The sequence below is a fragment of the Passer domesticus genome, chromosome 15, assembly GCF_036417665.1.
Source record: "Passer domesticus isolate bPasDom1 chromosome 15, bPasDom1.hap1, whole genome shotgun sequence".
Taxonomy (NCBI): domain Eukaryota; kingdom Metazoa; phylum Chordata; class Aves; order Passeriformes; family Passeridae; genus Passer; species Passer domesticus.
The window spans coordinates 1,376,134-1,389,781 of NC_087488.1; the positions used below are offsets into that span (position 1 = coordinate 1,376,134).

The 13,648-nt window shown below is 56.9% G+C and overlaps 1 protein-coding gene across 8 annotated transcripts in view; it reads right to left on the reverse strand.

Annotated features, from left to right (window-relative positions):
• The window catches only part of LOC135281208 (ankyrin repeat and fibronectin type-III domain-containing protein 1-like), a 247,641-nt gene that overhangs the window by 40,134 nt on the left and 193,859 nt on the right, over positions 1–13,648 (reverse strand). For 4 of the 8 annotated variants that reach the window (XM_064389884.1, XM_064389882.1, XM_064389881.1 and 1 more), the window contains one exon: positions 2,973–3,101. The exons of 2 other annotated variants lie outside the window; for them this stretch is intronic. In XM_064389884.1, coding sequence (XP_064245954.1) covers positions 2,973–3,101 — 129 coding nt within the window. Of the gene's footprint in view, positions 1–2,972; positions 3,102–8,824; positions 9,119–13,648 lie in introns of those variants that run through there. 2 more of the 8 variants (XM_064389887.1, XM_064389889.1) reach the window with 2 other exon arrangements.

Below are 13,648 nucleotides of genomic sequence, written 5' to 3' on the forward strand. Positions count from 1 at the left end.
CAGCAAACAACGTATGAATGCAAGAAGTGTTTTCTCAATACTTCACTTTTTCTGTGCCTTCTCTCCCTTCCCCCCAGCAATTTTGTTTTTAATAAGTGGAACTAACAGGGCTTCGCTAGCTGCTGGCCGGGCTGGGGAGCAGGGCCATGGTGCAGCACAGGAACACGTGCCATGGGAATAGAGCTGCCTTGTGCCTGGGGAGCACGGCCCACCAGCGTGTCCCCTGAGCCACAGAGATGTGCTCTGGTGGACACACGCAATGTGGGACCTGCCTTGGGAGCATCCCTGGGCTCGGCAGCAGCACAGCACATCCAGCCCTCACTCGTTGTGGCAGCAAGGAACTGCACCTCCTGGCCCAGGGCTCCTGGCACTGGACAAGGGCCAAGTGGAGGTGAAGGCATCTGTGTCCTGTCCTACCTGGCTGTGCTCAGTGCAGGAACACAGTGTCAGGCCCTGTGCAGCTCCTTCTCCTCTACCTCAGCTCCATCCACCCCTACCTGAGCATCTGAATAATTGGGAACACTGGAAAACTGGCTCAGCTTGCCCTGTGTGGGGATGAGTTGTACTGACAATGTTTCGGTAGGAATTTCAAGCAGGAAACTCTAATTCCTGTCCCAGACTGACACCCAGCTTTTCAAAGAGCACAGATGATGTCATGCTTTTCTACCTCTTCCTTGGCAACAGGCAACAGCAGGTTGAGAAGCTGTCCTGTGCCTTCAAGCCTTGAGGTAAAGATGGGCAGGATTCTCAGAAGCTGCTGATTTGGGAAAACATGGCCCATTGCTCTTCCATGTGGGATGAGCTGAACCCATCACACACAGTGTGGGTGTTCACCTCTGCACAGAGGCAGGTGAAAGAATGCAGTGGGAACCCTGGGATGTAAATACAGACAGATTTGATGCGGGCAGGTATTTGCTCTGAAAGACAAATTAGGCATCTGTAGATTTGGCAGGATATGAGCCAAGTTTCCCATCAGCCAGAGCACTGAGGAGCAGCCTCACCTGCAGCCCAGGATGGTTTGGAGTCACTAACTGATGGTGCTCATCCTGCTGTGAGGAGCAGAGATCCCTGGTGATGTACAGGGAACACAGAGAAAAGCTGTTTCACACCAAGGAAAAGGCCAGGACATCCCCTAGCAGGTCACGGCTGCAGAGAAGGCTGGAAAAATCTCCAAATGCCTCTCTGAGGCCCTGTGCACGTGAGATGGATGGGAGCAGGCAGCGGCCAGGGTCCTCAGCCCACTGCCACCCCTCATCATTGTGACCCTCTGGGGTGACCCCTCCTCTGTGCCCTGCCAGCCCCTGAGCTCCAGCAGCCTGACCCACCCAATCCTGGCTGCCAGGGTGATGTCTGATCCAGCCCAAGATGTCTCCAAGCCATGGATAAAACCCCAGAACAGGGTGAGAGTCCTGCCTGGCTGTGCCTGTGTCCCTGCAGGATGGGGACATCAGGGCTGTCTCCCTCAGCCTCACAGCAAAGCAAAGGCAAAGGCAAAGGCTCAGCCAGAGCTCCTTCCCAGGCTGCTTTACAGAATCCCTCTAAAAGAGCATCGTCTGCCACTGCTGCGAGTCCTCGCGGCACAAGGTGCTGTGCCAAATGCAAGACAGATGGTTTCCCCCAGGAAAACGCTGTGGAGTGGGGGAAAATGTACCACAAATATCCCCCAACAGGGCTAAACTGGGACCCAGGGGCTTCAAAGGCACATTTAGGGAGAAAAGAGATTTGCTGGCTTCTCATGCTTCTTTGTTAAGAATAAACACAAGCTCTGATTGTTTTTAGTAAGCTCTTGGTTGTTTCCCTATTTGCTAAATTACAAATTCACATTCTCAGTCTCTTTGGGATATTGAGAGTAATTGCAGACCAGGTTTCCTCATGATATCCTCCTCTTAGCAAAGGGAAGAAAGTTGTGTAAGTGGAGAAGAAAGCAGTCTGTCCCCAAATATCCTGAATTCTTTGGTTCATTAATACCTGGTGAGCTTTGATGCTGAAGGAACCTCACAGATAAAGGAAACCTTTGAGGAACGTTCCACAGCCTCACACTGAAGTGTTAGAACACACAAAAATTGCCAGAAAGATCTCCAAAAAAAGCAGGGAAATTGAAAACCAAATTCTACATTCTTGGAATTTCTAAGCATTTTTTTTTCTTTTCTTTTCTTTTTTTTTTTTCTTTTTTTAAGTTTTACCCTCCTTTATCCATCTAAGGAAGCAGAAAGCAATGCAATTTCCAGCAGCTCTTTTAAATATCCTTAGCAGGTCGCCTCTAACGCAGGGATGGCTGGCTGTGATCTGCTTCCAAGACTGTTGCATCAGAGCTCAGAAGCCCGGGATGAACGCCTCCCTGCCCCAGGGGACAGCTCTGGGGACCTGTGCTCCACCAGGGCCCCAGGCAGGGCAGCAGCGCCAGGCAGGGAGCCCGGAGCTCTGGGGAAGGGAAGGGAAGGGAAGGGAAGGGAAGGGAAGGGAAGGGAAGGGAAGGGAAGGGAAGGGAAGGGAAGGGAAGGGAAGGGAAGGGAAGGGAAGGGAAGGGAAGGGAAGGGAAGGGAAGGGAAGGGAAGGGAAGGGAAGGGAAGGGAAGGGAAGGGAAGGGAAGGGAAGGGAAGGGAAGGGAAGGGAAGGGAAGGGAAGGGAAGGGAAGGGAAGGGAAGGGAAGGGAAGGGAAGGGAAGGGAAGGGAAGGGAAGGGAAGGGAAGGGAAGGGAAGGGAAGGGAAGGGGGCAGTGGTGGGGGTTGCCACAGGCTGTGTGCCCCAGCTCAGCAGACACTCCCTTTACCCACATGAGCCCTGACAGACCTTCAGCTGGAGGATGGTTCTCCTTTGATACCTTGGGGGAGCCTCTGCAGCAGGTGGAGGGGTTTGGAGGGTCGTTGTCCCATGGGACATCGCTTCAACCACAGCAGCAGTGGGAAAAGGGGACAGGAGGGCGACTGGAGAGGCAGAAGCTTTGTCCCCCAGGCCTGTCCTGCAGCTCTTACCATTCAATGCTCAGAGACCTGGGCCGGAAGGCAGACAGCTCGGCCGAGCCATACTCAGCTTTCCTTCTCTTCTCCTGCTTCTGCTTCACCGACAAGCGGTGGGCAAACCTAGCGAGGCTGCTCTCCGACCTGGGGAGGGGAGAGGAAAGGCGTTAATGGCACGGCAGCCCTGGCCCCAGGGCACGGCCGGGGCACAGCACCAGGAGCTGCTCGGTGTAAAAGGAGGGCGAGCAGTGGCACCAGCCCTGGGCGTGGGAAGCGGAGGAGCAGCAGCATGTTCGGATTGCTCAGCAGGCCAGGACCAGCACATGGACACATCCCTGCTAGCCAAACTGGAGCTGCAGCCTGGCAGGCTGAGAGAGCCAGGTCCTGCTCCCTGTGCAGCAAAATCACCTCCCCGGGCTGTGCATTCCTCCCCAGACTCCAACAGGTGACAGCCAGCACTGGAGAAACAGCCAGGGACTCATCAGTGGAGAGAACCAAAGCAGACTGAATCAAAGGCCACACTCTCCTTCAGAGAAACCCTGGAGCCCCTGCGGCCTCCCAAGAACCAGCACAGCTTCCCTGAGGAGGGCTGACATGGGAATCAGCCCACAGCGGAGAGGTTTTGGAGAGAGAAACAGAAATGTGTGGGAGCAAATGGATTCAACTGAAGGACCTGTCTGTGCTGACAAAGCCCCTTCCCACCAGGTGGGGTGCTCCAGCGTCGCTCCCAGCCCTGGGACCTGGGAAAAGCACTTCCATCCACAGGCTCGGGGAACGTGCTGCACATCCCAGTCCATGCCAGCCCTGCCCAGGGACAGCTGCTGGCACAGGGCACACCTGCCCTGTCCCCAAGCCCAGTGGCACACAGGCTCACAGGCTGAGGAGGCACCTGCCCTGCAGAGACCCTTGGCCCTCTGCCTCCCTCTGGGAGCCCCCAGAGCCTCCTGTGCTGAGGGTGGCACCCCCAGCCCGGGGCTGGGCACGGCAGCACAGCCTATCCCTGCTGCCAGCATGGGAGCAAGGCAGGACAAGCCTGGGGAGCTGGGACACCAGACTTAGGCACACGACCAGGCACTGGGGCTGTGTGCCAGCCCTGCCACACACAGTGTCACAGCTGCTGCCTCCTGTCCTTTAATGTGCCAGCACAACCTGCTCCCACTGCTCAGCCAGCCCCAGGCTGGGCAGGGAAGGGGACAGGAGGGATTTGACAGAGGTCCCAGGGGATGAAGGACAGAGTTGGGGAGGAACTTGGAACCTATACACATTGCTAAAACAAATCCTCTCCTCTCCTCTCCTCTCCTCTCCTCTCCTCTCCTCTCCTCTCCTCTCCTCTCCTCTCCTCTCCTCTCCTCTCCTCTCCTCTCCTCTCCTCTCCTCTCCTCTCCTCTCCTCTCCTCTCCTCTCCTCTCCTCTCCTCTCCTCTCCTCTCCTCTCCTCTCCTCTCCTCTCCTCTCCTCTCCTGCCTCAACCAAACAAAATACCACCAAAGAAAGCGAAAAAGAGAAGCTATTTCTCAGAACTGAGAGCTCCCTGCCTTTCCTCACAGTACTTAGGCCAGTCCTGACCAGCTAACAGTTTTTTCCCTGCTACAATTTAAACATCTTCAATTCATTAACTGGTTATTGATTTATTTTTCAACTTATGAATTGCTGTTGCTGTTGCTGGGGTGGAGACAGCTTTCTGGAGAGGACTCTTGTCTCTTCAGTCCCTGCCGGCAAAGAGCTGTTCAGACCTTCCAGGGCAATTCTTTACATTCTTGAGAAAAAAATCCTACTTTGATGTAAAGGATGAGGTTCGCCTTAAAAGAAACCCAACAAGAAACCCAAAGCCTAGCTTTCCCCCACACACAGCCGGAGAAAGAGGCGATGAAGAGGAGTGATCCTGGTGCCCATAGAGCAGAGCCAGGCACCAACACTGTCCCCACCACCTCACTCTCCTCTCATCTCGTGTCAGAGCTCAGCAGGAAAGGAGAAGATTCCATTTAGGGAGGGTGAGAGGTGGGCATCGACAGCCAGAGCTCTGCAGCAGCCCCAGGCATGGTGTCCACACCAGGATGAGCAGGGCTGACCCAGGAATGAGGCTGGGTAGTGGGAACAGGTGCTGCTGGCTCCCTATAGCACCTCCCCAGTGGCATTTGGCTGTTCCTGCCCCTTCCCACCTGCCCAGCAGGAGCTCCTGCCACCCTGGAGGGATGAGGGCTCCAGCCCCAGCTGAAAGGATGCTGTGGGTGTTTATCTCCTGAGATCTGGGGACTGCCTGCAGAATCCTGCCCTGTCTGCTGTGCTGACCCCACCTCCACCACACTCCCTGCACCATTACAGCCACCCCTCCCAACCTGAGGGATGAGGGGCTGGGAAATCCTAGGTGCCCTGCAGAGATGCAGGAAGGCAGCAGCCCCTGTCAGAAGTGCCTCTGTGGTGCCAGTACATGGCCCTTGCAATGACCACCACAGGGACAATCACACACCCAGGAGTTTTACCTGGATGTATCCACCTGCCCAAGCATGGCAGGAGCAGCACTGCATCCTTCAAATTGAATAACACCAACAGCATTTGTCAAGAAGAGATGGTGGATGAAAACAGGGCAATGTGCCATATGTCATCAGGGCTAGGAATGAAGGAGAGTTAGTCCTGGGGGCAAGGTGGGCTGGAGAAGCCACCTGGGTGCTCAGGAACATGTGAATCCCCAGTCATGGCATCAAGGGGAAGGCACAGGGAGACAGGGGATGGATGCTCTCCAGTCCAGGGCAAGTGCTGCCCACATCTGCCTGATGCAGGACAGACAAGCCAGTCCATGTACGAGTCAGAAGCTGACCAAGAACCTTGGGGTGCTGATTTCACCCCCCAGACCTGCTGGCCACCACCTCCAGCTGCTACAGGCCAGGTAAAGGAATGGCTGTGACAGCTCTGACAGCCTAACACCTCCCCCCTGAGAACTGTCAGCAACTCATCCAGCCATGAACCAGCCTCCCTCACCTCTGCCAGACCACAAAGCTTCAGCAGAAGCATCACTAATTAGAAGACAGGAGCACATTACAGATCATCTGGCGATTTATACAGAGCTGCTTTACATAAACCGTGCTGCAGAAGGGGAATGAATCATACCTGCTCTGCCAGGGCCCTGATGGTGGGTCAGCTCCTCCCAGCTCCTGTGCTGAGCTGCCCCGGTCCCCTGGGGTCAGAGAGCTCCCAGGGCCAGGATGCTGTGCCAAGGGCTGGGATGCTCCCACAGCTCTGGGCACTGTGCCAGGTCTGGGCTTCTGCAGGTGGCAGTAGGGGTGAGCCCCCAGCACACAGAGGGGGATGCTGTGGAGACCACAGCGTTACTTCCCAAGTGCTTTCCAAACATTAATAGATGTCCCTTAAGAAGGATCAGTGTTAGGGATGTTAAGGCAGAAGCAGGGAAACTGAGGCATGGAGAGGGCATGCAGGTAAGCCAGACTCCCTGTGGTTGTCAGCATCCTCCCCCTTGTGCTTATCTGACAAGTAAGATTTCAGTGCCTTCCCCCACCAGGACCACACACTCAGCCCCACAAGTGCTGGTCTGGGGAGGCAGCCCCAGGTGCCACTGTCATCCTGAGCCAGCTTCATCCCAGCCACAGGAGGGGACAAGGCCAGCACTGCTCCCCCAGCCCAGCCACTGCACAACACTGCTGCAGGTCCATCCGGGCAAGGTCCGGGCTCACCTGGCCAGCCCTCCCTCAGAGGCAGCATCTCTGCAGCAGCTCAGCACTGGAGAGCAGGGCTGACAGCCAGGGCTGACACGGCAGACACAGCTGGCACCTGCCAAGGCAGTCCCCACACACCAAGAGGACACGTGGGAAAAGCAATCAATTGGAACGTCAACCGCAGCACCGGGAAGAATTGTCTCCTGACAACCAGAGAAGGTTGTTCAGCTACTGTGCTGTATCATAAATCACACCTCTATGACTTTGCCATCTGTCAGCCAGATTACACGTGTTCAGAGTCCCGTGTCAGCATTTAAGTCAGAACACGGCATCTTTTTCCAGAAATAATTATCAGTGCTGAAGGCTCCTGCAGCAATATCCATCCTCAGCCCTTCCCTCCAAAGCTCTGGACAGAAGACAGCTGGTGTTCCCAGAGGGCAGGACCACCACTGTGGCACAGCAATGCACAGCCTCCATGTGACATGTCCCCCCTAAGCCCACTGCTTCAGGCACAGGTAGGGGCAGGGTCTGGCATGGCAAACTCCCCCCTGGCATCAGCCGTGGCACTCAGCACCCTGAACAGAGTAGGCAGGGATAGGCAAAGGCTGCTGCCAAAGGGAGACAGGGACAGCGCTGTCCCCAGCTTGGTGTGTGCTGCGAGCCTGGGAGTGTCCAACCAGACTGAGCAGAGTGCCCTGAGCAGAACCTGGACGCCAGGCTGGCCAAGGGGGAAGAGTCCAGCTAAGCACAGGGTACAGCTGCCACCGCCCCAGCGCACTGTGTGACACGAGCCTGTACCCATCCCTTTGCCCCACAGGTTTTCTGGGAGTCCAGCCCCACAGGGGTGATTGTCAAAGACCCCAGCCTGCCGAGGCAGTGGGAAGGCAGGCAGAGCATGGACATGGAGGGCTGGCAGACTGTCTCCATCCTGCCTGTGCCTCCAGCAGCTCACTGAGCCGGCACTGGACATGGCTCCCCTGCACACAAGTCCCTCAGCTGCCCTGGGATGAGGACAAGGGACTAAAGCGCCGTCCTCCGCCCCCTCGCTGGCCAGGCAGGCAGATGAGCAGTGATATTTCCCAAAGCTCAGGACAGAAATACACGGGCACTGGATCCATTCTCTGGCTTCACCCACCACACACAGGCGTGGATCCGGCCAGGGGTTCACAATCACGACCGCATTCCCCACACCACAGCTGGGAAGTGATGACAAGCAAAATCCTGATCCCTCGGCTCCGCATCCCTCCCTCCCCTGTGGTGATCCGCTAAAAGCCTTTTGGCAGTTTGCAGCCGCCGGGGTGAGTGTGCCCGCAGGAGCCCGGGTGCCTCAGCAGGCACCCTGCAGCACTCTGCCATGGCCGGAGCCGCAGGGACACCAGGGGCCATGCAGGCACAACTGTACCGAGCACAGGTGAGGGATGGCCAAGGTCACGAGAGAGCCTACCCTGGCACCGGCACAGGATGACCAGCACCAGCAACACCTCTGCCCCGCCAACGCACCCAGCCAAAGCCCTCACCACCACACACATACCAGCCATCCATCCCACAGGATATCACATCCAGGCAGGAAAAGCTCCCACTTGTTGCACATTCCTTAGCCTGAGACTCGGGAGCCAGCACGTGCCTGTGGCTCTGAACTAACCCAGATGTGGGCAGGCAGCTCCCAGCCTCTTCCACCAGCACAGGCAACAGTCCCGGGATGAGCCATGGGCTGCCGGCAGCCCAGGCAAGCAAGCAGCGTTGAGCCGGGCTTATCCCCAGGGGCATCCTGGCTGCAGCTGGTCTGGGGCAGACGGCTGTGCCCGGGGTGAGCAGTGCTGGGAGCACACAGCCTGCACTCCCCGCGCTGCGGGGCTTGGCTGCTCTCTGCTGATATTTGCACAGGTACAGTCAGGATAAAACAGAAGGAAAATAACTAAAGCTGGAAAGGTCCTTCCCAAGCAGGGAGCAGTCCTCTGAGAGAGAGAGCGAGGGTTTGGAAACCCTCATGGCCATGAACACGCAGTCAGCCTCCAGGCGAGTGCTAGCTGCGGACACCACTCCGGCGAGCCCCGCTCACCGGTGGCACGCTTCCCCCTGACCACGGCCCCAGCCGTGAGAGCGCCTCCAAAGCAGCAGCCAGGGCCAGGACCCCAGTGAGCCCTGCAGGGACAGCGACAGCGACAGATGCCCACGAGCCGCACGAGCGATGCTCACTCACCTGCACAGCCTCTGCTCCCTTTGCTCCTGGTGCTTGGCTCACCCACTGCCAGAGCAGCAGCTCATCCCAGGGCGTCTCTTCGGGAGAGTCCCTGTCCCCTCTGTGCACACTCCCATCCTGAGCGGGGTCCCTGCTCCCATCGGTGCTGCCTGACCTCCTCAGCTGCCACCTCCGCTTCCCTCACCCATCACCTCAGGTTTCTCGTTTGCTCTGTGCTTGGCTCTTTTTTTCTTTTATTTTTTTTTCCTCCCAATCTTGTTTCTATAGAAACGAGATTAGCAGAGGGGGAAATAAAACAGCCCCATGTGACTCAGATTCCGACACTGAAGAATCTCCTGGTTGTGCTTGCCGTGGTTTTACATAACCAGGAGCCTGTGCGGGCTCAGATGGGGGTGCCAGGCTGGGACGAGGGACACAGGGCCCAGCCAAGGAGAACCAGGCTCAGGTGAGCGGGATCAAGCTCAGGTGAGGAGCACCAGGCTCAGCTGTGGAGGGACTACCAGGCAGAAGGCAGCGATGCCTCACCTCCGTTTGCTTTGGGTTTGCTGTGACAGCCCTGATGCAATGACATGTCACCAAACCCTGCTGGCACCCCCTGTCACCCTGCATGGCCCTGCCTCACTACCTGTTCCCATTGAGAAGGGCAGAAAGCAGCAGCAGGGATGCTGAAAACTACTCTGAGTCCCACCAAAACCTCTGGGGTCCCCAGGTGAGCTTTGGAGGAGGAAGCCCCAAGAGCCCCCAGACTGCCAGGCTGTCCTGCCCCTGACCTCAGCAGGAGAGAAAGTGCTTTGGGCCACTGGTCTCAACCTTCAGGGACTCATGGGTGACCATGCAGGCAGTCTGGTGACCTGCAGACAGCCACATATTCCACTCTGCTGACATTCCTCCTCCTCAGCCTCCCAAATCTGTGAGCACTGCCCATGACTGGAGCACACAAACCATGGACTGAGCTCTTCCATCACTGTTTTGGGGACCGACACACGACATAACCCACAGGGATCTTCCAAGCCCAAACCTTAGCTCCAGGTGAGCTGGGAAGTGCTGAGGATCCTGCCTGAGGACCCCCATGTGTTTCCTTAGCTTGGGGACAGATGCTGATTGCACATGATCAGTGCTGCCTGCCAGGGTCACCCACCCAGAGCTTCTGCTGATGAACTCCTCTGTCTGTATGGCACTCTGCTCTTCTGCTGCTCCTCTGGAGGCTCAACCCCCACTCCCCAGGCACTGCCCAGGACTGAAAAAGAGGCAGCATGCCCTTTTACTTGGGTACTTTTTATAGTGACAGGACAAGGAGAAACAGTTTTAAAGTAAAAGAGGGGAGATTTAGATTAGATGTTCGGAAGAAATTCTTTGCTTATAGTGTGGTGAGGCCTGGACATAGGGTGCCCACAGAAGCTGTGGCTGCCCCTGGATCCCTGGAAGTGTTCAAGGCCAGGCTGGATGGGGCTTGGAGCAACCTGGACTAGTGGGAGGTGTCCCTGCTCACGGTAGAGGGGTGGAACAATATTATCATGAAGGCCCCTTCCAACCCAAACCATTCCATGATTTCTAGGATTCTATCAAATGGGAGTCTAGGACGATGTCCTGCCAGAATACAGCATTGAGGTGCCTTCCCCATGGAACAACACAGGGGCTCAGGTGGGCTACCAAGGCAGCAGAACATCTCAGGATGTTTGGCTCCTACACAAAGGATGAGGCACTGCCTTATCCAGTTCCTTCAAGTCCCTGCTTTTCCTTTGGGATTTCAGTGTCCCACTTCTCAGGCTGACTCAGCCATGATTAGTTGGTGAGCTCTGCTGCTGTGATAGCCCCAGGCCTGCCTGCAGGATATGACATTAGGAAACCTCTCCCCCGCTAGGGCACACTGGTGTTCAAGGGGGTCTCAGTTCCCTCCCTGACAAGCTCAGGACAGATCAGACAGAATGTCGGAGCAGCTGTGAGCAGCCATACTGAGAGCAAGTGATGGATTCGGGCATATCCACTCAACCAAACTTTCCCATGAGCTGTCCCAGAGGGCTGGGGATCTGATGTGCAGGTTCGGTGGTGCTGCAGAGAAGGAGCCAAAGGCTCATGCAGTGCTGAGGGAATGAGCTCTGTGAGGGCCCTGGCTCACCCATTTGCTGAGGACACAGCTGCACACCCAAACCACCCTGTCCCTGGTGGGACAGAGCTAGGGATGCCTGTTCTGACCCACCAAGAAGGGTGCTCAAGAGCAGGACAGCTGGGCAGCAGCCCAAGGCTTCCCAAGGTCAGGGAGAGGGACCCCAGGGATGCTGCAGATGGGGAAAGAGTGACAGGACATGCATGAGAGGGTAAGGAAAGAATGTAGAGGGCTCATCAAAAGGGAACAAGGAGAGATGTCTGACAGCCCTGGGATATGAGGCTGCAGCTCTAGACAAGTTGATCCTGAGACCCTGAACCATTCCTCCCCCTGCCACAGCTCATCTCAACATAACCCATTGTTCTAATTAACCTAAAACAGTAAAAATGGGTCAGAGTGCAACCCCCTGAAAACCACAGTCCAGGGCAGCTGGGAATTTGGGGAAGGGATTTTTATAACAACAAAAGTCTCAGTGGTCACTGACATTTGCCAGATATTGGGGGCTGCAATCAGTGCTTAAAGCCTGTCAGTGAGTGTTGCTGTGCCAAGCCTGACTCTTCACAAGGCGAGCAGATGCAGGCACCAGGACTGATGCTGGGCTGGATTCCCTAGAAAGGACCAAGCTGGGCTCTGCAGGTCCTGGCTCTGCAGCCAGAAGTCAGGCAGAGCAGACGGGATTCTCTATTCAAAGTATGATAAGAGGGTCACAGAAACGCCTGCCAGCAAAAGGACTTGGATACTTTGATCTAATTATAGCTGGCATTATCAGGCTGCATTACAATTAGCAAGTCAGTGGCCAGTCTCTATTTCTGGTCTGCAACACGAGGCAGGTCAGTATTCCAAGGAAGAAGGAGAAGGGAAGCAGGGGGAGCAGGACGGAGATACCTCACAGTGTGTTTAAATAAGCAGCACAGCTGCTTCCGAGCGCTGTGGACAGGCGAGTTTTATTTGGAGGGTGTTTATATGGAAAGCCAAGAAGAGAAACACAACCCATCCCTTCAGCACAGCCTCTGTCTGTCTGCAAGCAGCTCCTGACCACGCACCCACTCCTTCACCCCTGATGGTGAGGGCTGTCAGCACCCTCCAGGTAAGCTTGGGGTCCCACCACACCTGTGGGGTCCTGTGCCTGGCCCAGCTTTTCATGGAATTGTTAACCTTGGGAAAGTCCTCTCACATCATCCAATCCGACCATGCCCCAAGCACTGCCAAGGCAGCCACTGAGACACATCCCCAGGTGCCACACCCACAAAGGATTTAAATCCTCCCGGGGATGGTGATTCCACCCCTGCCCTGGGGCAGGCTCTTCCAGTGCCGAACACCATTCCAGTACCTGAGCACCATTCCAGTGCCTGAGCACCATTCCAGTGCCTGAGCACCCTCCCAGTGCCTGAGCACCATTCCAGTGCCTGAGCACCCTCCCAGTGCCTGAGCACCATTCCAGTGCCTGAGCACCCTCCCAGTGCCTGAGCACCCTCCCAGTGCCTGAGCACCCTCCCAGTGCCTGAGCACATTCCAGTGCCTGAGCACCCTCCCAGTGCCTGAGCACCATTCCAGTGCCTGAGCACCCTCCCAGTACCTGAGCACCCTCCCAGTGCCTGAGCACCCTCCCAGTGCCTGAGCACATTCCAGTGCCTGAGCACTCTCCCAGTGCCTGAGCACCCTCCCAGTGCCTGAGCACCATTCCAGTGCCTGAGCACCATTCCAGTGCCTGAGCACCCTCCCAGTGCCTGAGCACCATTCCAGTGCCTGAGCACCATTCCAGTGCCTGAGCACCATTCCAGTGCCTGAGCACCCTCCCAGTGCCTGAGCACCCTCCCAGTACCTGAGCACCATTCCAGTGCCTGAGCACCATTCCAGTGCCTGAGCACCCTCCCAGTGCCTGAGCACATTCCAGTGCCTGAGCACCCTCCCAGTGCCTGAGCACATTCCAGTGCCTGAGCACCCTCCCAGTGCCTGAGCACCCTCCCAGTGCCTGAGCACATTCCAGTGCCTGAGCACCCTCCCAGTGCCTGAGCACCATTCCAGTGCCTGAGCACCCTCCCAGTACCTGAGCACCCTCCCAGTGCCTGAGCACCCTCCCAGTGCCTGAGCACATTCCAGTGCCTGAGCACCCTCCCAGTGCCTGAGCACCCTCCCAGTGCCTGAGCACCATTCCAGTGCCTGAGCACCATTCCAGTGCCTGAGCACCATTCCAGTGCCTGAGCACCCTCCCAGTGCCTGAGCACCCTCCCAGTACCTGAGCACCATTCCAGTGCCTGAGCACCATTCCAGTGCCTGAGCACCCTCCCAGTGCCTGAGCACATTCCAGTGCCTGAGCACCCTCCCAGTGCCTGAGCACATTCCAGTGCCTGAGCACCCTCCCAGTGCCTGAGCACCCTCCCAGTACCTGAGCACCATTCCAGTGCCTGAGCACCATTCCAGTGCCTGAGCACCCTCCCAGTACCTGAGCACCATTCCAGTGCCTGAGCACCCTCCCAGTGCCTGAGCACCCTCCCAGTGCCTGAGCACATTCCAGTGCCTGAGCACCCTCCCAGTGCCTGAGCACCCTCCCAGTACCTGAGCACCCTCCCAGTGCCTGAGCACATTCCAGTGCCTGAGCACCCTCCCAGTACCTGAGCACCATTCCAGTGCCTGAGCACCCTCCCAGTGCCTGAGCACCATTCCAGTGCCTGAGCACCCTCCCAGTGCCTGAGCACCCTCCCAGTACCTGAGCACCCTCC